Genomic DNA, 24,979 nt, shown 5'->3' with positions numbered 1-24,979 from the left:
TCTCCTTCCTATCATTTTCAATACATTGGGTATGAAAAGCAGAGGATGGAACACATACACCGACTGGTACACCGACGGTGTTACCAGAGCGTCCCAGCTATTGCCTGAGTGTCTCTTGACCTGGCGCTTCAGGTGGGACGCCATCATAACCACCTTTGGTCTTTCCCAACGGTTTACAATCATGTGGAAACTTCCAGATTAAGTTTCCACTTTTCCGGGTGGAATTCATTTATGCTGAGGAAATCTTCCCAGTTGCCCACTCCCGGAATGAACACTGCTGACAGTGTTATCACATGATTTTCCGCCCAGCGAAGAATCCTTGCTGTCATTGCCCTCCTGCTTCTTGTGTCGCCCCGTCTGATAACGTGGGCGACCGCCATGATGATGTCCTACTGGATCAGCACCGGTTGACTTTGAAGCAGGAGTCTTCCTAGGCTCAGAGCATTGTAAATTGCCCTTAGCTCCAGTATATTCATGTGGAGAGAAGTCTCCAGACTTGACCACACTTCCTTGGAAATTTTTTCCCTGTGTGACTACTCCCCAGCCTCTCAGGCTGGTATCCGTGGTCCCCAGAACACAGTCCTGAATGCTGAGTGTGCTGCCCTCTAAAAGATGAGCACTCTGCAGCCCCCACAGAAGAGACACCCTTGTCCTTGGAGACAGGATTATCCGCTGATGCATCTGAAAATGCGATCCGGACCATTCGTCCAGCAAATCCCCTGAGATCTGCCGAATGGAATCGCTTCGTAAGAAGCCACCATTTTTCCCAGGACTCCTGTGCATTGATGCACTGATACTTGGCCTGGTTTTAGGAGGTTTCTGACTAGGTCGAATAACTCCTTGGCTTTTTCCTCCCGGAGGAACACCTTTTTCTGGACTATGCCCAGAATCATTCCTAGGAACAGCAGACGTATCGTCGGAAAACAGCTGCGATTCTTGGAATATTTAGAATCCAGTCGTGCTGTCGTAGAACTACTTTAGATAGTGCTCTTCCGACCTCCAACTGTTCTCTGGAACTTGCCCTTTTCAGGATATCGTCCAAGTAAGGGATAATTTAGATGCCTTTTTTCTTTGAAGAAACATCTTTTCGGCCATTACCTTGGTAAAAGGCCCGGGGTGCCGTGGATAATTCAAACGGCATCGTCTGAAACTGATATTGACAGTTCTGTACCACGAACCAGAGGTACCCTTGTTGAGAAGGGCAAATTTGGACATGGAGGTAATCCTTGATGTCCAGGGACCCCATATAGTCCCCTTTTTTCCGGTTCGCTATCACTGCTCTGAGTGACTCCATCTCGATTTGAACCTTTTATGTAAGTGTTCAAAGATTTCAGTTTAGACTATGTCTCACCAAGCCGTCTGGCGTCAGTACCACAATATAGTGTGGAAAAATAATACCCTTTTCCTTGTTGTAGGAGGGGTACTTTGATTATCACCTGCTGGATATACAGCTTGTGAATTGTTTCCAATGCTGCCTCCCTGTCGGAGGGAGCCGTTGGTAAAGCAGACTTCAGAAACCTGCGAGGAGAAGATGTCTCGACTCTCCAATCTGTACCCCTGGGATAATACTTGTACTATCTAGGGGTCAACCTGCGAGTGATCCCACTGCGCGCTGAGACTCTTGAGACTACCCCCCCACCTTGAGTCCGCTTGCATGGCCCCAGCGTCATGCTGAGGACTTGGCAGACGCGGTGGAGGGCTTCTTTTCCTGGGAAGGGGCTGCCTGCTGCAGTCTACTTCCCTTACCTCTATGTCTGGGCAGATATGACTGGCCTTTTGCCTGCATGCCCTCATGGGAAAGGAAGGATTGAGGCTGAAAAGACGGTGTCTTTTTCAGCTGAGATGTAACTTGGGGTAAAAAGGTTGGATATCCCAGCTGTTGCCGTGGTCCCCAGGTCCGATGGACCGACCCCAACTAACTCCTTCCCTTTATACGGCAATACTTCCATGTGCCGTATGGGATCTGTATCACCTGACCACTGTCGTGTCCATGACATCTTCTGGGTGATATGGACAACGTACTTATCTTGATGCCAGAGAGCAAATATCCCTCTGTGCATCTCACGTACATATATATAGAATGCATCCTATTAAATGCTCTATATGAATAAAATATTTTCAGTCAGGGAATCCGACCAAGCCAACCCAGCACTGCATCTCCAGGCTGATGGCGATCGCTGGTCGCAGTATAACCACCGTATGTGTGTATATACTTTTTAGGATATCTTTCCAGCTTCCTATCAGCTGGCTCCTTGAGGGCGGCCGTATCTGGAGACGGTAACGCCACTTGATAAGCGTGTGAGCGCCTTATCACTCTAAGGGGTGTTTCCCAACGCGCCCTAATTTCTGGCGGGAAAGGGTATAACGCCAATATTTGCTATCGGGGTAACCCCACGCATCATCACACACTTCATTTTATTTTATCTGATTCAGGAAAAACTACCGGTAGTTTTTTCACTCCCACATAATACCCTTTTTTGTGGTACTTGTAGTATCAGAAATATGCAACACCTCCTTCATTGCCCTTAACGTGTGGCCCTAATGAGAAATACGTTTGTTTATTCACCGTCGACACTGGATTCAGTGTCCGTGTCTGTGTCTGTGTCGACCGACTGAGGTAAATGGGCGTTTTTAACGCCCCTGACGGTGTTTCTGAGACGCCTGGACCGGTACTAATAGTTTGTCGGCCGTCTCACGTCGTCAACCGACCTTGCAGCGTGTTGACATTCTCACGTAATTCCCTAAATAAGCCATCCATTCCGGTGTCGACTCCCTAGAGAGTGACATCACCATTACAGGCAATTTCTCCGCCTCCTCACCAACATCGTCCTCATACATGTCGACACACACGTACCGACACACAGCACACACACCGGGAATGCTCTGACAGAGGACAGGACCCACACTAGCCCTTTGGGGAGACAGAGGGAGAGTTTGCCAGCACACACCAAAACGCTATAATTATATAGGGACAACCTTATATAAGTGTTTTCCCTTATAGCATCTTTATATATATCTCAATATCGCCAAAATCAGTGCCCCCCCTCTCTGTTTTAACCCTGTTTCTGTAGTGCAGTGCAGGGGAGAGCCTGGGAGCCTTCTCTCCAGGCTTTCTGTGAGAGAAAATGGCGCTGTGTGCTGAGGAGATAGGCCCCGCCCCTTTTTCGGCGGGCTCGTCTCCCGCTATTTAGTGAATCTTGGCAGGGGTTAAATATCTCCATATAGCCTCTGGGGGCTATATGTGAGGTATTTTTCGCCAAAAAAGGTTTTCATTTGCCTCCCAGGGCGCCCCCCTCCCAGCGCCCTGCACCCTCAGTGACTGCCGTGTGAAGTGTGCTGAGAGGAAAATGGCGCACAGCTGCAGTGCTGTGCGCTACCTTTAGAAGACTGCAGGAGTCTTCAGCCGCCGATTCTGGACCTCTTCTTACTTCAGCATCTGCAAGGGGGCCGGCGGCGCGGCTCCGGTGACCATCCAGGCTGTACCTGTGATCGTCCCTCTGGAGCTGATGTCCAGTAGCCAAGAAGCCAATCCATCCTGCACGCAGGTGAGTTCACTCCTTCTCCCCTAAGTCCCTCGTTGCAGTGATCCTGTTGCCAGCAGGACTCACTGTAAAATAAAAAACCTAAGCTAAACTTTCTCTAAGCAGCTCTTTAGGAGAGCCACCTAGATTGCACCCTTCTCGGCCGGGCACAAAAATCTAACTGGAGTCTGGAGGAGGGTCATAGGGGGAGGAGCCAGTGCACACCACCTGATCGGAAAGCTTTACTTTTTGTGCCCTGTCTCCTGCGGAGCCGCTATTCCCCATGGTCCTTTCAGGAACCCCAGCATCCACAAGGACGATAGAGAAAAAATAATATTCATGAGGTGGCTGCCAAGTGTCGCTTTTGTTTTTGGGGTGTTGCCGGTAGCCTTGATCCCCCAGATTTTGTTTCTGATCAGTTTTATAATCACTTTTCCATTGCGAGATGGGTTTAAAGTTTCCCTTCTGTTATCAATGTTACTATTCCAAGGCTTCTGTGCACACAACATTTTTTGTCTTCCCACCTCCATTTCTGTCTGTTATTTTAGTTCATTGATTTATGATTATTTCAGTCAGTTATTTCAGTTCATTAAAGTTTTCATCAAAATCCCTTCAGTGTAAGGCCCAGAACAGGCTCCCTGCGTGAAAGTTCTGCCCAGCGTACACCAATGGGAAGTCCGACTGGGACCCCAACCCCTTAGTATGTCTTCTGGGATACAATGTTACCACTATGGGAAGGTTTCATCCAAAAGTATGCAGTGGCAGGCCCAGTACAGGCTCCATGGGTCAAAGTTCTGTCTGGCGCATTCAGCCGTGAGGTCCTGAGCAGGACCCTAACCCCCTAAAACCTGGCCAGGATCCAACTGGACCACCTTGCACTAGTTTCATCCTAATCGGTGCAGGGGTGTCCGAATGCATAACCGGACTCTCAAACAAACAAACAAACAAACAGAGCAATGAATTTTATATACTGTGTAAGATATACTGTATATATGAGCCTGGCCCTGAAAGGGGTGGATTTTTTTAGTTTAAAGCCTGCCACTCTTTTAAGTTGGATAATTAATTATATGTGTTCCAACTTTGGTCCAGGGATCTAATTCAGATCTGATCGCTGGGCTGCTTTTTTTGCTGTCCTGCGATCAGATAGTCGCCGCCTACAGGTGGAGTGTATTTTCACTGTGTAAGTGTGCGATCACGTGTAGCTGAGCTGCTAAAACCCAGTGTGTGCAGTCTGTGCGCAACCCAGGACTTAATCCTCCAGTGCAATAAGAACAGGCTGATCGGGGCAGGAGCTGACGTCAGATACCCTCCCTGAAAACGCTTTTCCAGACACTCCCAGGGGTAAATTTACTAAGGTGGGAGATTTTTAGAACTAGTGATATTGCCAATAGCAACCAATCAGATTACATCTAATATCTTTTAGAAGCAACTAGATAAATGTTAAGGAGAATCTGATTGGTTGCTATGAGCAACATCACCAGTTCTAAAAAACTCCCAACTTAGTAAATTTACCCCCCTGTAAACGGTCAGTTGCCACCCACAAATGGCCTCTTCCTGTCAATCACCTTGTGAATGCCCGTGCGATCGGCTTTTTCGCAACATCCCGCCACTGGCTGGCGATGCCTGTTGCTGTTGTTTGATGCATGTGTGCATTGCGGTGTATACGCGTGCGCAGTTAGGATCTGATTGCCCGCTGAGCGAAAACACACAGCAGCGATTAGATCTGAATTACCCCCCCCAGATCCATCAAGCCATGTAGGAGCCTATGAAGAACAAACATACATACATACATACATACATACATACATATATATGTACATCAGGGACGTGCAGTCAGGGGAGGCAGGGGAGGCAGTGCCTCCCCTGTGAATAATGAATAAAATAATACAAAGAACATACTTTAGCCATATTATTATTTTATTCAAATTTTACCTAGTAGAAACTATTTTAAATGTGTTTTGGAGGCACCGCTCTCGGTGCCTCCCGCTATCAATGAACTAAGGCCGGAAGAGGGGGGTGGGGTCAGGCATCGGGCAGCAATAGCCCATTAAAAAAACTACTATAAGCGGCACCTCTAGAAGTGCCGCTTCGCATGCTGACAGCAGTGGCGTAACGCGGGTGGGTGGGGCTAGTTGGGTGCGTGCACTCGTGCAGGTCCCTCCTCCAGCACATCCAGCATGTCGTCAAGGCCACAGGAGTCCCAACGCTCTCCCTCCTCCAGCAGCCGATATGCCCCCGGCGCTCTCCCTCCTCCAGCGGACGATGTCTCCGCGGCGCCCTCCCTCCTCCAGCAGCCTCTGACCCCCGGCGCCCTCCATCCTCCAACAGCTGATGTCTCCGCGGCGCCCTCTCTCCTCCAGCAGCCTCTGACCCCCGGCGCCCTCCCTCCTCCAGCGGACGATATCCCCCCCGGCGCTCTCCCTCCTCCAGCGGACGATGTCTCCGCGGTGCCCTCCCTCCTCCAGCAGCCCATGCTCCTGTGGCCTTGGCGACGTGCTGGAGGAGGGAGGGCATTGAGGGTCACTGGCTGCTAGAGGATGGTGGGCGCCACGGCTCCTGTGGCCTTGGCGAGGGTCGCAGCTTTCCAGCTCACCAGACCTGTCCCTGTATGTCCCCATGGCAGGCAGGGCTGTTTCTTTTGGAGGACGTTTAGAGGAAGCAGGGCTCTGCCTCCTGTAGCATAGTACAGTTCCCCGTGGTGTCTCGCCATTAGCCAGTGGAGGCCCGTACCTGGTTCCGCGGGTCCCCCTCTTACCCTTCAGCTCACCTGAGGTGGATTGGAGCTCAAGTGGTGAGTGCCCGAGGAGCCCTGTACCCCCCTACCCATGTGTGTGTGACACCCTGTACCTCCCCGATCTGCGTATGTGACACCCTGTGCACCCTTCCTACCCATGTGTGTGTGTCTGACACCCTGTACTACCTTACCTCTGTGTGTGTGCGTGTTTGTGTCACCCTTTACCCCCATACCCGTGTATGTGTGACACCCTGTACTCCCCCCTACCCATGTGTGTGTGTGTGTGTGTGTGTGTGTGTGTGTGAGAGACACCCTGTACTCCCTTACCCCTATGTGTGTGTGTTTGTGACACCCTTTACCCCCATACCCATGTGTGTGTGTGACACTCTGTACCCCCCCCTACTCCTGTGTTTGTGGGTGTGACTCATTGTATCCCCCTACCCCTGTGTGATTGTGAAACACCCTGTACCCCTCTACCTTTGTGTGCATTACACCTAGTGTCCCTTTCCCCAGTGCATGGCAACCTGTATCCCCTACCGCTGTGTGTATGACACACTGTACACACCTTCCCTCTGTGTATTACACACTGTACACACCTTCCCCCTGTGTATGACACACTGTTCACCCCTTAACCCTGTGTATGTCTCCTTGTAGCTCCCTGCTGCTGACCTGGTGGACACTGGTTTGAATTCAGAGGACCCTTTAGCTTCAGGGAGCCACACGCAGCTGACCCGACGGTGGATGCGCAATATCAGAGAGAGATACTGCTTCCATACACTCAGCCGCTCCGGTTCACGGTAACCCCGCAGCTAATATTTTTTTTGTATATATTTATATTGAGTATATACTCATTTTTATTGATAAATCTAAATGTGATTTATTAATAAATGTAATATATTTTTATGACTCCCCCCCCCCTTCTCCCCCTCTCTCCTTCTCTTCCTCCCTCTCTTCCTCTTCTCATTTCTCTTTCTTCTCTTATTCCTCTCTTCTCCTCCTTTCTCTTTCTTTTATTCCTCTCTCCTCCTCCCTCTCTTACTCTTCTCCTCTCCTCCTTTCTCTTTCTTATCTTATTCCTCTCTCCTCCCTCTCTCCCTATTTCTTCTTATCCTCCTCCCTCCTCCCTCCTCCTTCCTTCTCTTCAGCCTCTTCCGCCTCCTCTTCCCTCCTTATCCTCCTCTTCCTCCTCCTCTACCCTCTTTATCCTCTTCCTCCTCCTCATCCCTCCTTATCCTCCTCCTCTACCCTCTTTATCCTCTTCCTCCGCCTCATCCCTCCTTATCCTCCTTATCCTCCTCTTCCTCCTCATCCCTCCTCCTCCTCTTCCCTCCTCCTCCACTTCCCTCCTTATCCTCCTCCACTTCCCTCCTTATCCTCCTCCTCCTCTTCCCTCCTCCTCCACTTCCCTCCTCCTCCACTTCCCTCCTTATCCTCCTCCACTTCCCTCCTTATCCTCCTCCACTTCCCTCCTTATCCTCCTCCTCCACTTCCCTCCTTATCCTCCTCCTTCACTTCCTTCCTTATCCTCCTCCTCCTCTTCCCTCCTTATCCTCCTCCTCTTCCCTCCTTATCCTCCTCCTCCTCTTCCCTCCTTATCCTCCTCCTCTTCTTCCCTCCTTATCCTCCTCCTCCTGTTCCCTCCTTATCCTCCTCCTCTTCCCTCCTTATCCCCCTCCTCCATCTCTTCCCTCCTTATCCTCCTCCATCTCTTCCCTCCTTATCCTCCTCCTCCTCTTCCCTCCTTATCCTCCTCCTCTTCTTCCCTCCTTATCCTCCTCCTCCTGTTCCCTCCTTATCCTCCTCCTCTTCCCTCCTTATCCCCCTCCTCCATCTCTTCCCTCCTTATCCCCCTCCTCCATCTCTTCCCTCCTTATCCCCCTCCTCCATCTCTTCCCTCCTTGTCCTCCTCCTCCTCTTCCCTCCTTGTCCTCCTCCTCCTCTTCCCTCCTTGTCCTCCTCCTCCTCTTCCCTCCTTGTCGTCCTCCTCCTCCTCTTCCCTCCTTGTCCTCCTCCTCCTCCTCTTCCCTCCTTGTCCTCCTCCTCCTCCTCTTCCCTCCTTGTCGTCCTCCTCCTCCTCTTCTTCCCTCCTTGTCCTCCTCCTCCTCTTTCCTCCTCCTCCTCCTCCTCTTCCCTCCTTATCCTCCTCCATCTCTTCCCTCCTTATCCTCCTCTATCTCTTCCCTCCTTATCCTCCTCCCTCCTCTAACCTCCTTATTCTCCTCCCTCCTCTAACCTCCTTATCCTCCTCCCTCCTCTAACCTCCTTATCCTCCTCCCTCCTCTTCCCTCCTTATTCTCCTCCATCTCTTCCCTCCTTATCCTCTTCCATCTCTTCCCTCCTTATCCTCCTCCCTCCTCTTCCCTCCTTATCCTCCTCCATCTCTTCCCTCCTTATCCTCCTCCATCTCTTCCCTCCTTATCCTCCTCCTCCTCTTCCCTCCTTATCCTCCCCCTCTCTCTCTTCTCCTCTTGCCCTGGGTGCCAAAAACCCTTGTTATGCCTCTAGCTGTCAGTCCAAATGCAAGCACGCTCCTGTCACTGAGTCTTATGTGATTGGGCGGCGGGGGTCTGCACAAAGTATATTTTTTAATAATTGGACTGAGATGCGAATTAGCAGTAGGGCTGTCGGGGTGGCTGATGGTGGCAATTTGTAGGACATTGGTGGGGGCGGCCATTGGCGTGAGCAGCAGCCATTAGTGGCGGTGGTAGTGGGCATTAGCTTGGGGGTGGTAGCAGGCATCGGCTCCGCTGTGTTAGGGGTCATCGGTGGGACTCGGTGGACATTATGGCTGCAGTGCCTCACCAGCCACTGACCTCACCGCACGCCACTGATGTACATACATATTTTCACTTTTATATATCTAATTTTTAAATAAATATTATATTTTCTACTCTTCCTGGCCTTTGTGGGTGGTGGACTCCAGGGTAACTTCTTATAGTATTTAAGACATTAGTGTACAAATCCCAGGAAATCATTACAACCAAAACATGCTGGAGCCTGTGAAACTCAACTGCCATCATGCCCCGACAACTAGGGCCTGCTGTAGTTCAGACATATCTAATAGTAAGAAACAAAAACTAGACACTAAGGGGCTGATGCTGAGTGGGGCATCTATACATTTATGTGGTACTTACACCTAGAGTAATGGCTGAAAGGCAGACTGGGAAAGTAAATGGACTGTTAACGAAGGATGAGTGCAGTAAGGATGTGTTTACACAATGGCATACAGTTTAAGACCTGCCTGGAGATAGAGCCATAGATAGAGCCGAAGCTGCTCTGCCCCGCTCTGTTGCTGCTGTCTCCTCTCCAGCCTCCGCCGCCAGCAGCAGCTCTCCCTGACCCGTGCTGCCTGAGAGGAGGGGGGAGGGAGCCGCATGCTCAGCCACATGCAGGACTTCGCACTAGTCATGGGCAAAGTGATTCACTGAACTGAGTTGAGACACATGACTCAGTTCAGTGAAGTGTCTCGAGTCAGTGTCTCGGCACATGAGTCATGACTCATTTGTAGTGGAATGTATTGCAGAGACTGCACATGAATCAGTGAGTTGCCAGTGCTGGCAGATCAGTGCTGGACTCATGGAGGGAGTTATTCAGCTGCAGTGAATGTGCAGTGTATCTGGGGGAGGCAGCTGCTTATGCACTGATTATTAATAATATAATAACATAGATTCAGTGTTATGTTGATATATTATTAATAACCACTTATTGCACACTAGTTACAGAATATGCACATTACTTCTGGCTGAGGAGAGAAAGCTTAACAGCCATGAAACACATCATTCAGTCTGTAACTAAACCAAATAAAAACATTTTTTTTTACTTTGCATACTTTGCTAATTAGATAATTTTAGGTGGGCTTGTATTTATTATATTATCCACTATCTAGCCTCCAGGGAGTTTGCCGGGTCTGGGACTGAGGGTCGACAGCACAAAGGTCGACACACCTTAGGTCGATGCCAATTGGTCGACACACCTTAGGTCGACATGGACAAAAGGTCGACAGGAACAAGGTCGACATGGAAAAAGGTCGACATGAGTTTTTTATGTTTTTTTGGTGTCGTTTTCTTCGTAGAGTGACCGGGAACCCCAATTAGTGCACCGCGTCCCCTCGCATGGCTCGCTTCGCTCGCCATGCTTCGTGCATGGTGCCTTCGCTCCGCTACCGCTTTGCTCGGCACACTTTACCGTTCCAATCGTAGTCCACGTGGATCGTTAAGTATGAAAAGGTTAAAAAAAAGGAAAAAATTGTGAAAAACTCATGTCGACCTTTTTCCATGTCGACCTTGTTCCTGTCGACCTTTTGTCCATGTCGACATTTTGTCCATGTCGACCTAAGGTGTGTCGACCAATTGGCGTCAACCTAAGGTGTGTCGACCTTTGTGCTGTCGACCTGGAGTCCGGATACCGAGTTTGCCACCCACAATCACATTGAGCAGGAACAGTGAGTTGAGAACACTGAGCTGAGAGCCCTGTACCACAGGGGCTCCACCTCCTGCAGGCTTATGCTGCATGAATCAGATCCATCCACTGAGTCACTGAGTCTACACAGTGTACAACTGTCTCAACTCACAGGCAGACTCAGGATGAATCATGATTAGGGATGGACATCGATGGTCGATGTTTCCAAACCATCGATGTTTTCCTTTCGATGGTAGTGTTTTTAGCATTAAATGGTGGCCTCCCGATGTTTTTCACCATCGAATGATAGTCATTCGATGGTGTTCCGATGGTGTCTTGTTTTTTCTATTTCCTAATAACTATGCCTCCCCTTGCTGCTCCTAAGTTCATTCAGAGGCTGTCTGACACTCTCTCTGCTTCATATGAGCCTGCTCAGCCAGTCCTCTCACCCCCTCCCCTCTCTAGGCTGCTGCTAGGCAACAGGGAACACTGCTAGCTGTGATTGGCTCTCACTGACTCAGAGAGCCAATCAGAGCACAGACCTCACCCTGCAGCAGCAGCAGCAGCAGCAAAAGCCACAGACACACGGAGCTCAGGAGGATTCAGAGGAGGAGACAGCGTGACGTCACTGAACTTTATATCAGCTCAGGCAAGCAATAATTATAATAATAAGTAGTACACAATACAACTAGCAACATACAGTTGTGAATGTCAGATACAACAACACTAATTAATAAACTGCAGCAAGGTGCATACACACTGGGCTTTCTTGCCCAGCGATGATCGCTGACATCGTTGGGCTGAAAAGCGCTCAGTGCATACACACTGAGCGCTTTTCCCCCCTGCCCAGCGATGTCAGCGGGGGTGAGCGGATTTCCATAGCAGGACGTTATGGAAAGCCTCTCACCCCACCGTTCATCTACTGGTAATACCAGTAGATGAACGGCGGCTGCCAGCGATGAAGCGGGAGCGCGCATCAGCACTCACCGCTTGTGCAACAAACACACTGGGAGGCTTTGAGCTGAAAGTAGCTCAACACACCAAAAGTGACCTGCTCTCAGCGCAACATCATCCAGTGTGTATGGGCCTTTAGTATTACCACCACATACCTCCCAACTGTCCCGATTTTCGCGGGACAGTACCGTTTTTTGGGGACTGTCCCGCTGTCCCACCCGCGGGCCACAGTGTCCCGCGGTGGGGGGTGGGCAGTTGGGAGGCTCCGTCTCTCGCTGCCCTGCTTAGCAGAGCAGCGGTGAATAGACGCTGTGCGCATGCGCACAGCGTCTATTCAGTGGAGTCAGAGGGAGAGGGGGCATGCCAGCGGCTCACAGAGCGCTGGGCATGCCCCCTCAGTGACGAAAATGGGGGCGTGACTCGCGATTGCGGGTCCTCCGCGAAGCCACGCCCCTTTTCGTAGGTCACGCCCCCTTTTCGGGAGCGAGTGTCCCGCTCCACAGGAAAAGAAAGTTGGGAGGTATGCCACCACACCCAGGCAGTGACTACCATATCATCAGCATAGATGATGTAGTGGTTAGCATTACTGCCTCACAGCACTGAGGTCATGCGTGGGTTTCCTCCGGGTACTCCGTTTTCCTCCCACAATCCAAAAATATACTGGTAGGATAATTGTCTCCCAGTAAAAATAACCCTAGCGTGCATGTGTGTGTACATGTAATAGGGAATATAGAGTGTAAACTCCACTGGGGCAGGGACTGATGTGAGGGATATGGACAAAGTCCTTGCTTATGTTTTTGGACTGTGGGAAGAACCAAGAGAAAACACAAAAAAACATGGAAAGAACATACAAACCCCACACCATAATCATCGGAATTGGTCCCATGTGAGACAGCAAAGCAAACCGTGTACTGAGCCAGTTGCCATCCACATTATTGTGAATAGGTACGGAGTCTGAACCTTATGTACCAAACTCCAAAAAGGGTCCCAGGGTCTGGCTCTGATGGTGAGAGTCGCTGCAGCAGCACCCTTTCTATATATGACTTCATCATTGGGCATTGTTTGTGTATATTATATATGTATATTATACACACAATGTCCATTGACAAAGTAATATGTTGCTAAGTGTCTGGTCCTGCCCCCGATCACAATTCCCACCTTGCCAATGGAAATGCAGGCTTTTGCGCATGCACTAGTCATATCAATAGTTTTCACCATCGAATACTTTTGATGCGATGGTTAGTAACCATCGCATCGAAAGATTCAATGGTGGAGCATTGCCATCATATGATGGTTTGCTTTCGATGTCCATCCCTAATCATGATTCATGACATGACTCAGGCACAGCAGCACAGCACTCACTGACTGGCGAGTCGTGACTGCTCCCTCCCCCCTCCCACTGGGTGTCATCTGGTATAGCCTCTGGCCAATCACAGCTAAAGACACACAGCAGAACACACTGCCTGAACGACACACTGAGTTTCCTCCCTCTGGCTGAGAGAGGCTGCTGCTGCAGCTGTCTCAACTCATTAAACAGTGAGTGACTCGAATCATTTATACTTCCTGATGATTCGAGTCACTGTGTTGAGACAGTGGGGTATATTTACTAAGCTCCCGATTTTGACCGAGATGCCGTTTTTTCTTCAAAGTGTCATCTCGGTTAATCTCGGTAATTTACTAAACACTAATCACGGCAGTGATGAGGGCATTCGTAATTTTTTGCAAGTTCAGGTAAAAAATTACGAATGAATACACCATCGGTCAAAACGCGGCTGTTTAAGTATGAATCTCGGTCATTTACTAAGAAGTGCAAAGCCAAAAAAGAACAAACACTGCCGTGAAAAATTACAACTCGTAAAAAAGTGCTAAAAAAAAACAGACCTTTTTTTTTTATTCGTGATTGGATAGGCATGCACGGATCCATGAGATCCGTGCATGTATATCAGTGGGAAGGGGTGGGAAAGTGCTTATTTTTTCAAAAAAAATTGCGTGGGGTCCCCCCTCCTAAGCATAACCAGCCTCGGGCTCTTTGAGCCGATCCTGGTTGCAGAAATATGGTGAAAAAAATGACAGGGGTTCCCCCATATTTAAGCAACCAGCATCGGGCTCTGCGCCTGGTCCTGGTCCCAAAAATACGGGGGAAAAAAAGAGTAGGGGTCCCCCGTATTTTTAAAACCAGCACCGGGCTCCACTAGCTGGACAGATAATGCCACAGCCGGGGGTCACTTTTATACAGCGCCCTGCGGCCGTGGCATCAAAAATCCAACTAGTCACCCCTGGCCGGGGTACCCTGGGGGAGTGGGAACCCCTTCAATCAAGGGGTCCCCCCCCCCCAGCCACCCAAGGGCCAGGGGTGAAGCCCGAGGCTGTCCCCCCCCATCCAATGGGCTGCGGATGGGAGGGCTGATAGCCTTTGTTGTAAAATAAAAGATATTGTTTTTAGTAGCAGTACTACAAGTCCCAGCAAGCCTCCCCCGCATGCTGGTACTTGGAGAACCACAAGTACCAGCATGCGGCGGAAAAACGGGCCCGCTGGTACCTGTAGTACTACCACTAAAAAAATACCCAAAAAAACACAAGACACACACACCGTGAAAGTATAATTTTATTACATACATACACACATACATACATACTTACCTTATGTTCCCACGCAGGTCGGTCCTCTTCTCCAGTAGAATCCAAGGGGTACCTGTTGAATAAATTCTACTCACGAGATCCAGGGGTCCAGGCTCCTCGGCAAATCCAGGGATAATCCACGTACTTGAATAAAACAAAAAAACGGTTGCCCGACCACGAACTGAAAGGTGACCCATGTTTGCACATGGGTCACCTTCCCACGAATGCCAGAAACCCACTTTGCCTTCTGGCTAAGTGGGTTTCTTCAGCCAATCAGGGAGTGCCACGTTGTAGCACTCTCCTGATCAGCTGTGTGCTCCTGTCCTCACTGACAGGCGGCACACGGCAGTGTTACAATGTAGCGCCTATGCGCTACATTGTAACCAATGATGGGAACTTTCTGCCCTGCGGTTGACCTAAAGTGACGTCACCGCTGAGCAGAAAGTTCCCATCATTGGTTACAATGTAGCGCATAGGCGCTACATTGTAACACTGCCGCGTGCTGCCTGTCAGTGAGGACAGCAGCACACAGCTGATCAGGAGAGTGCTACAACGTGGCGCTCCATGATTGGCTGAAGAAACCCACTTAGCCAGAAGGCAAAGTGGGTTTCTGGCATTCGTGGGAAGGTGACCCATGTGCAAACATGGGTCACCTTTCAGTTCGTGGTCGGGCAACCGTTTTTTTGTTTTATTCAAGTACGTGGATTATCCCTGGATTTGCCGAGGAGCCTGGACCCCTGGATCTCGTGAGTAGAATTTATTCAACAGGTACCCCTTGGATTCTACTGGAGAAGAGGACCGACCTGCGTGGGAACATAAGGTAAGTATGTATGTATGTGTGTATGTATGTAATAAAATTATACTTTCACGGTGTGTGTGTCTTGTGTTTTTTTGGGTATTTTTTTAGTGGTAGTACTACAGGTACCAGCGGGCCCGTTTTTCCGCCGCATGCTGGTACTTGTGGTTCTCCAAGTACCAGCATGCGGGGGAGGCTTGCTGGGACTTGTAGTACTGCTACTAAAAACAATATCTTTTATTTTACAACAAAGGCTATCAGCCCTCCCATCCGCAGCCCATTGGATGGGGGGGGGACAGCCTCGGGCTTCACCCCTGGCCCTTGGGTGGCTGGGGGGGGGGGACCCCTTGATTGAAGGGGTCCCCACTCCCCCAGGGTACCCCGGCCAGGGGTGACTAGTTGGATTTTTGATGCCACGGCCGCAGGGCACTATATAAAAGTGACCCCCGGCTGTGGCATTATCTGTCCAGCTAGTGGAGCCCGGTGCTGGTTTTAAAAATACGGGGGACCCCTACTCTTTTTGTCCCCCGTATTTTTGGGACCAGGACCAGGCGCAGAGCCCGATGCTGGTTGCTTAAATATGGGGGAACCCCTGTCATTTTTTTTCCCATATTTCTGCAACCAGGATCGGCTCAAAGAGCCCGAGGCTGGTTATGCTTAGGAGGGGGGACCCCACGCATTTTTTTGGGGGATTTTACATTGTTTAATTAAAAATAAAAAATAAAAAGAACCCCAGCACGGATCACACAGATCCGGCCGAGATTGATTGTAAAAAAAAACGGCAGTGTTTTGCTAATCACTGCCGTAAAATTAGGTAAAAAAAAACGAATGACATCGACATCGGAAGAAAAGAAAAACACGAATACGACAGCTTAGTAAATCCATCGTAATAAATTCAAAAAGTTGCAGTTTTACACTCTCGATGTCATTCGTGATTGAACTTTGACCTATTTTCGGAAATTACGAATGTTAGTAAATATACCCCAGTGAGTCAGTAGCCATCTCTACTTTGCACACCCGCTGTGCAGAATCCTCCCTCCCCCGCAGCCGGGAGTCTTTATCCTCCCCGCTGCAGCGTGAGGTTCCCCGGACAGCTCCTGTTGCCTGTGGTTGACTTTGTTGCGGTTGAGGGGGGTAGGAGGGGAAGCTAGCGAGCAGCGGGTGCAGCCAGGGGGTGGTTGCTGGTGGGGGGCACTATGAGCTTATAGTCCTAAGCTGAAGGATCCAAACACAAACTCAGACTTCTTCCTGAACTTAACTTTTGTATCCATGCTAATAGAAAAGTTGCTCGGAGGCAAGACAAATATTGGTGCTCCCCCCCCCCCCCCCCCCATATACAGTAAAGATCGATAGATAGATAAATATATGTATTCAGTGATGTGCGGTGAACTAAATGGCTTAGGAAGCGCTGGCTAGCACCAGAGCCAGATTTACACGCAATATATGAGCCAAAGGCTTCATGTGGGCATTATACACAGGTGCAGCAGCAGTATATACATGTGGGCATTATACACAGGTGCAGCGGTATAAAAAATTTGGTGAGTTTTGATCAGAGAAGTGCGGAAAAGATAGGCTCACCTGCCATAGACTTTTTACTCCAGAGTTTTGACAATAAAAATTATTAGAGTAATACAATGAAGATATTTCTAACATATTCTTCTTCATTTTTCATATACTTTATACAGTCAAAACTCTGGCACAAACGTTAGTATGACAGGAAAGGCTCTGCCTCACCTCACCGCACGTCACTGGTATGTATGTATGTATGTATGTGTAAAAAAATATATATATGTGTATATGGAGTGTAAGGTGCTGGGATGAATTAACTTAATTGTATGGTGTCGCTGAACACACAGGAGGAGAGGTGCCCCTTTACAGATCAGGAGCCCGGCGGCAGCTGACTCTGTTGCCTCCCACAATTACGCCTTTGGCTCACATATGAAACATTGGTTAGGTATTTGTGGCATCCCACTGCAGGGACTATGAGACTGGCTACTCAGGCTGCGGTCGCAGGGCCGGCCCACCCATTACGCCGACTACGCGGCTGAGTAAGGCGCCACAGTTAGGAGGGCGCTGGGTAGTCACAGAGACAGACAGCGCCAGTGGACTTTCAAATGTGGCCGTACGGAGGAGAGCACCCAGAGCCTGACGGAATGCGCAACTACAAGTGACACGCAGCCAGACCAGCGGATGCTGCGGGCAGACTTTGGAGGCTTCCGATACCTGGCACAGGCTGATCGTGTGAGGCCTGTGGTCTGCAGAACGAGGGGAAAGTCCGGTCATCTTACAAACTCTCCCGGGACACGTGAGCGTGGGCTACTATAGCCCGGAAAGACACTGAACCGCACTGTATAATTGGGACAGCCTGGGATACACTCTCATTGGTCTTAAGCAGGCTGAAGCTGGAGGGGTACAGCTATCATTAACCAGCTAGAGACAATAATCCCTGCTGTATATACATATAAAGAGTGTAGAACACACCCCACAGATTCCTCAGTTGCATCCCCTGTGGAGCACCAACCGGAAGGGTCTGGTATTAATGTGCATTCCTAACATTACAAGACCACCTACATGGAAGGATTTCACCAAATCTCTGATACCCTTATTTATGAGAATTGTGTTGAATGCCTCACCAGGCAAGAGGCTATAAAAAGGGGTCCTTTATCCCTCAATTAGAGATTAACAGAGGTTATGCCATCTAGTGACTGCTTTTGGAATCGTTTACACTGCAAAGAAAGATCCAATAACCCCGCTCTACCTACTTAATGCATTTCCCTTGTTTGAGGATTGTTGACTTTGATTCAGCCAGACAGTATCCTGGAAAGACTCCTCAGTTAGTTGGAAACCGGAACTTCTTCTCACTTAAAAGAGTAAATCCTGTGCACAGGTCACGTCTCATATTTGAAGTTCAGAACTGATAATCACATTTGAGTACCCAATAACAGAGTGATACACTGTTTCCAGTTATATGTTATTGTCCTATGTATATTGTGTGAAATTGATAGTGCTAATAATAGCTTCACTGTATCAACCAATAATACACGTGACGTCAGTAAAGCTAGTGTTTGCCTCTGATGATATTGCTGGCCTGCACACGAGTAACAAATTCCGCAAAGTGGAGTTTATACTCATCTGGGAAACTGTTTTCTATCTCACACCCAACCAGTGTATCCAGCTGTGCCATATGAGACATAACCCTATTGTGATTAACACCCAGTGTGACCGTTACCATTACTTATAATCATACTTGACTGTTGCATTATCATTTGTGTTCGTGACTCATTACCTGATTGTCATTGGAATTACGACATTACTTTCTGCTCAGATATTATATGCCTTTTCGTATTGATTATTGAATTGAGTACCATACATACCATTTATTGAATTGAATAAACTTGAAACCTTGGAAATTGTTGTCCCCAATCAATAGAAAGGGAAAGGTGTGAGATTATCATACTTACCCCACTTTGAAGAAAACTGGATGCCAGCAGTCCAAGTTCGACTGGGTAGACCAGAAACGTTACATAACTCTTTAGAGTGTCACATATTTTTACTGTGTTTCCATAACCCCTAAGACAGGGGTTACCAACCTCGGTCCTCAATGCACACTAACAGCCCAGGTTTTAAGGATATTCACACTTGAGCACAGATGCCTTAAATAGTACCTCAGCTATTTTGATTTAACCATCTGTTCATGCTCAAGCATGGATAACACTAAAACCTGTACTGTTAGGATGCCTCCAGGTCTGTGGTTGGGAAACACTGACCTAACTCCTCCTTACTTCATTGGCGAGTAATTTTTCCTGTAAGAAATGCAGAAGGGTGTATCAAGGGCTATCCACAGTTTCAGTTTTTTTGCCAATGTTCTCTGTACCAGGCATTTTGTTATGTTAAAGCCTTTTTCCAAAATGGAATAAATGTATTTTTTCCCTCAAAATTCTACACACAACACCCAGTGCCAGATTAAGGTCCACATGGGCCTGGAGCTGAAAATCAGGAAGGGCCTATTGTGTGCTGCTGCAGGGGGTGTGACTAGTGATGTGGGGGAGTGGTCTATATAGGGGTGTGGTCTGTGATATGGGTTTCTCCATATTTTATTAGTGTTCATTAGAGATGAGCGGGTTCGGTTCCTCTGAATCCGAACCCGCCCGAACTTCAGTTTTTTTTACACGGGGCCGAGCGACTCGGATCTTCCCGCCTTGCTCGGTTAACCCGAGCGCGCACGAACGTCATCATCACACTGTCGGATTCTCGCGAGGCTCGGATTCTATCGCGAGACTCGGATTCTATATAAGGAGCCGCGCGTCGCCGCCATTTTCACACGTGCATTGAGATTGATAGGGAGAGGACGTGGCTGGCGTCCTCTCCATTTAGAAATTAAAATAGGAAAGTGAGAGTGAGACACGTTCATTACTATACTTACTGGAGCTTAGGAGGAGTTATTATATTATACTACTAGTGACTGATGACCAGTGACCTGACCACCAGTGCAGTTTTATAATTTATTAATATTTAAATAATAATCCGTTCTGTTCTTGTTCTCTGCCTGAAAAAAACGATACACAGCTTAATTGTGGGGGAGACTGGGGAGCAGTTATAGGTTATAGCAGGAGCCAGGAGTACATATTAAACAGTGCACACTTTTGCTGCCAGAGAGAGACTAGTGCCACTGCCAGTGTGACTGACCACTGTGACCAGTGACCTGACCACACTGACCACCAGTACTATAGTACTATATTTATTGATTGTCTGCCTGAAAAAGTACACTCGTCGTGGACTCGTGTGACTTGTGTGGTGTTTTTTTCTTCTTTAAAAAACTCATTCTGCTGACAGACAGTGTCCAGCAGGTCCGTCATTAATATCTGACTGTGCTCACACAGCTTAATTGTGGGGGAGACTGGGGAGCAGTTATAGGTTATAGCAGGAGCCAGGAGTACATATTAAACAGTGCACACTTTTGCTGCCAGAGAGAGACTAGTGCCACTGCCAGTGTGACTGACCACTGTGACCAGTGACCTGACCACACTGACCACCAGTACTATAGTACTATATTTATTGATTGTCTGCCTGAAAAAGTACACTCGTCGTGGACTCGTGTGACTTGTGTGGTGTTTTTTTCTTCTTTAAAAAACTCATTCTGCTGACAGACAGTGTCCAGCAGGTCCGTCATTAATATCTGACTGTGCTCACACAGCTTAATTGTGGGGGAGACTGGGGAGCAGTTATAGGTTATAGCAGGAGCCAGGAGTACATATTAAACAGTGCACACTTTTGCTGCCAGAGAGAGACTAGTGCCACTGCCAGTGTGACTGACCACTGTGACCAGTGACCTGACCACACTGACCACCAGTACTATAGTACTATATTTATTGATTGTCTGCCTGAAAAAGTACACTCGTCGTGGACTCGTGTGACTTGTGTGGTGTTTTTTTCTTCTTTAAAAAACTCATTCTGCTGACAGACAGTGTCCAGCAGGTCCGTCATTAATATCTGACTGTGCTCACACAGCTTAATTGTGGGGGAGACTGGGGAGCAGTTATAGGTTATAGCAGGAGCCAGGAGTACATATTAAACAGTGCACACTTTTGCTGCCAGAGAGAGACTAGTGCCACTGCCAGTGTGACTGACCACTGTGACCAGTGACCTGACCACACTGACCACCAGTACTATAGTACTATATTTATTGATTGTCTGCCTGAAAAAGTACACTCATCGTGGACTCGTGTGACTTGTGTGGTGTTTTTTTCTTCTTTAAAAAACTAATTCTGCTGACAGACAGTGTCCAGCAGGTCCGTCATTAATATCTGACTGTGCTCACACAGCTTAATTGTGGGGGAGACTGGGGAGCAGTTATAGGTTATAGCAGGAGCCAGGAGTACATATTAAACAGTGCACACTTTTGCTGCCAGAGAGAGACTAGTGCCACTGCCAGTGTGACTGACCACTGTGACCAGTGACCTGACCACACTGACCACCAGTACTATAGTACTATATTTATTGATTGTCTGCCTGAAAAAGTACACTCGTCGTGGACTCGTGTGACTTGTGTGGTGTTTTTTTCTTCTTTAAAAAACTCATTCTGCTGACAGACAGTGTCCAGCAGGTCCGTCATTAATATCTGACTGTGCTCACACAGCTTAATTGTGGGGGAGACTGGGGAGCAGTTATAGGTTATAGCAGGAGCCAGGAGTACATATTAAACAGTGCACACTTTTGCTGCCAGAGAGAGACTAGTGCCACTGCCAGTGTGACTGACCACTGTGACCAGTGACCTGACCACACTGACCACCAGTACTATAGTACTATATTTATTGATTGTCTGCCTGAAAAAGTACACTCGTCGTGGACTCGTGTGACTTGTGTGGTGTTTTTTTCTTCTATAAAAAACTCATTCTGCTGACAGACAGTGTCCAGCAGGTCCGTCATTATATAATATTATATACCTGTCCGGCTGCAGTAGTGATATATTTTTTATATCATTATTTATCATCCAGTCTATACTAGCAGCAGACACAGTACGGTAGTTCACGGCTGTAGCTACCTCTGTGTCGGCACTCGGCAGTCCATCCATAATTGTATACCACCTACCCGTGGTTTTTTTTTTCTTTCTTCTTTATACATACTACATCTCATTATCAACCAGTCTATATTAGCAGCTAGTATCTAGCTAGTATTATTAGCTAGTACTATTATTATTAGCTAGTATTAGTACTAGTATTATTAGCTAGTACTAGTATCCATCCATCTCCATTGTTTACCTGAGGTGCCTTTTAGTTGTGCCTATTAAAATATGGAGAACAAAAATGTTGAGGTTCCAAAATTAGGGAAAGATCAAGATCCACTTCCACCTCGTGCTGAAGCTGCTGCCACTAGTCATGGCCGAGACGATGAAATGCCAGCAACGTCGTCTGCCAAGGCCGATGCCCAATGGCATAGTACAGAGCATGTCAAATCCAAAACACCAAATATCAGTAAAAAAAGGACTCCAAAACCTAAAATAAAATTGTCGGAGGAGAAGCGTAAACTTGCCAATATGCCATTTACCACACGGAGTGGCAAGGAACGGCTGAGGCCCTGGCCTATGTTCATGGCTAGTGGTTCAGCTTCACATGAGGATGGAAGCACTCAGCCTCCCGCTAGAAAAATGAAAAGACTCAAGCTGGCAAAAGCAGTAGCACCGCAAAGAACTGTGCGTTCTTCGAAATCCCAAATCCACAAGGAGAGTCCAATTGTGTCGGTTGCGATGCCTGACCTTCCCAACACTGGACGTGAAGAGCATGCGCCTTCCACCATTTGCACGCCCCCTGCAAGTGCTGGAAGGAGCACCCGCAGTCCAGTTCCTGATAGTCAGATTGAAGATGTCAGTGTTGAAGTATACCAGGATGAAGAGGATATGGGTGTTGCTGGCGCTGGGGAGGAAATTGACCAGGAGGATTCTGATGGTGAGGTGGTTTGTTTAAGTCAGGCACCCGGGGAGACACCTGTTGTCCGTGGGAGGAATATGGCCGTTGACATGCCTGGTGAAAATACCAAAAAAATCAGCTCTTCGGTGTGGAGGTATTTCAACAGAAATGCGGACAACAGGTGTCAAGCCGTGTGTTGCCTTTGTCAAGCTGTAATAAGTAGGGGTAAGGACGTTAACCACCTCGGAACATCCTCCCTTATACGTCACCTGCAGCGCATTCATAATAAGTCAGTGACAAGTTCAAAAACTTTGGGTGACAGCGGAAGCAGTCCACTGACCAGTAAATCCCTTCCTCTTGTAACCAAGCTCCCGCAAACCACCCCACCAACTCCCTCAGTGTCAATTTCCTCCTTCCCCAGGAATGCCAATAGTCCTGCAGGCCATGTCACTGGCAATTCTGACGATTCCTCTCCTGCCTGGGATTCCTCCGATGCATCCTTGCGTGTAACGCCTACTGCTGCTGGCGCTGCTGTTGTTGCTGCTGGGAGTCGATGGTCATCCCAGAGGGGAAGTCGTAAGCCCACTTGTACTACTTCCAGTAAGCAATTGACTGTTCAACAGTCCTTTGCGAGGAAGATGAAATATCACAGCAGTCATCCTACTGCAAAGCGGATAACTGAGGCCTTGGCATCCTGGGTGGTGAGAAACGTGGTTCCGGTATCCATCATTACTGCAGAGCCAACTAGAGACTTGTTGGAGGTACTGTGTCCCCGGTACCAAATACCATCTAGGTTCCATTTCTCTAGGCAGGCGATACCGAAAATGTACACAGACCTCAGAAAAAGAGTCACCAGTGTCCTAAAAAATGCAGCTGTACCCAATGTCCACTTAACCACGGACATGTGGACAAGTGGAGCAGGGCAGGGTCAGGACTATATGACTGTGACAGCCCACTGGGTAGATGTATGGACTCCCGCCGCAAGAACAGCAGCAGCGGCACCAGTAGCAGGATCTCGCAAACGCCAACTCTTTCCTAGGCAGGCTACGCTTTGTATCACCGGTTTCCAGAATACGCACACAGCTGAAAACCTCTTACGGCAACTGAGGAAGATCATCGCGGAATGGCTTACCCCAATTGGACTCTCCTGTGGATTTGTGGCATCGGACAACGCCAGCAATATTGTGTGTGCATTAAATATGGGCAAATTCCAGCACGTCCCATGTTTTGCACATACCTTGAATTTGGTGGTGCAGAATTTTTTAAAAAACGACAGGGGCGTGCAAGAGATGCTGTCGGTGGCCAGAAGAATTGCGGGACACTTTCGGCGTACAGGCACCACGTACAGAAGACTGGAGCAACACCAAAAACGCCTGAACCTGCCCTGCCATCATCTGAAGCAAGAAGTGGTAACGAGGTGGAATTCAACCCTCTATATGCTTCAGAGGTTGGAGGAGCAGCAAAAGGCCATTCAAGCCTATACATCTGACCACGATATAGGAGGTGGAATGCACCTGTCTCAAGCGCAGTGGAGAATGATTTCAACGTTGTGCAAGGTTCTGATGCCCTTTGAACTTGCCACACGTGAAGTCAGTTCAGACACTGCCAGCCTGAGTCAGGTCATTCCCCTCATCAGGCTTTTGCAGAAGAAGCTGGAGACATTGAAGGAGGAGCTAACACGGAGCGATTCCGCTAGGCATGTGGGACTTGTGGATGGAGCCCTTAATTCGCTTAACCAGGATTCACGGGTGGTCAATCTGTTGAAATCAGAGCACTACATTTTGGCCACCGTGCTCGATCCTAGATTTAAAACCTACCTTGGATCTCTCTTTCCGGCAGACACAAGTCTGCTGGGGTTGAAAGACCTGCTGGTGAGAAAATTGTCAAGTCAAGCGGAACGCGACCTGTCAACATCTCCTCCTTCACATTCTCCCGCAACTGGGGGTGCGAGGAAAAGGCTCAGAATTCTGAGCCCACCCGCTGGCGGTGATGCAGGGCAGTCTGGAGCGACTGCTGATGCTGACATCTGGTCCGGACTGAAGGACCTGACAACAATTACGGACATGTCGTCTACTGTCACTGCATATGATTCTCTCACCATTGAAAGAATGGTGGAGGATTATATGAGTGACCGCATCCAAGTAGGCACGTCACACAGTCCGTACTTATACTGGCAGGAAAAAGAGGCAATTTGGAGGCCCTTGCACAAACTGGCTTTATTCTACCTAAGTTGCCCTCCCACAAGTGTGTACTCCGAAAGAGTGTTTAGTGCCGCCGCTCACCTTGTCAGCAATCGGCGTACGAGGTTACATCCAGAAAATGTGGAGAAGATGATGTTCATTAAAATGAATTATAATCAATTCCTCCGCGGAGACATTGACCAGCAGCAATTGCCTCCACAAAGTACACAGGGAGCTGAGATGGTGGATTCCAGTGGGGACGAATTGATAATCTGTGAGGAGGGGGGTGTACACGATGATATATCGGAGGATGATGATGAGGTGGACATCTTGCCTCTGCAGAGCCAGTTTGTGCAAGGAGAGATTAATTGCTT

General features: G+C 48.5%; 1 protein-coding gene and 1 long non-coding RNA gene across 2 annotated transcripts in view; one reads left to right on the top strand and one right to left on the bottom strand.

The window, feature by feature from the left end:
- LOC135049795 (uncharacterized) overlaps positions 1-24,979 on the bottom strand; it is a 75,594-nt gene that overhangs the window by 41,439 nt on the left and 9,176 nt on the right. The gene's annotated exons all lie outside the window — the stretch shown is intronic.
- Positions 5,650-24,979, top strand: part of MYOG (myogenin) — a 491,596-nt gene continuing 472,266 nt past the window's right edge. Inside the window, exons 1-2 of the mRNA XM_063955669.1 lie at positions 5,650-6,312; positions 6,910-7,052. Coding sequence (XP_063811739.1) covers positions 6,997-7,052 — 56 coding nt within the window. The 5' untranslated portion in view covers positions 5,650-6,312; positions 6,910-6,996. The remainder of the gene's footprint in view (positions 6,313-6,909; positions 7,053-24,979) is intronic.

This window comes from Pseudophryne corroboree, chromosome 2, assembly GCF_028390025.1.
Source record: "Pseudophryne corroboree isolate aPseCor3 chromosome 2, aPseCor3.hap2, whole genome shotgun sequence".
Taxonomy (NCBI): Eukaryota; Metazoa; Chordata; class Amphibia; order Anura; family Myobatrachidae; genus Pseudophryne; species Pseudophryne corroboree.
Note: the sequence above shows the minus strand (reverse complement) of the source record. Positions and strands in the feature narration are given on the sequence as shown.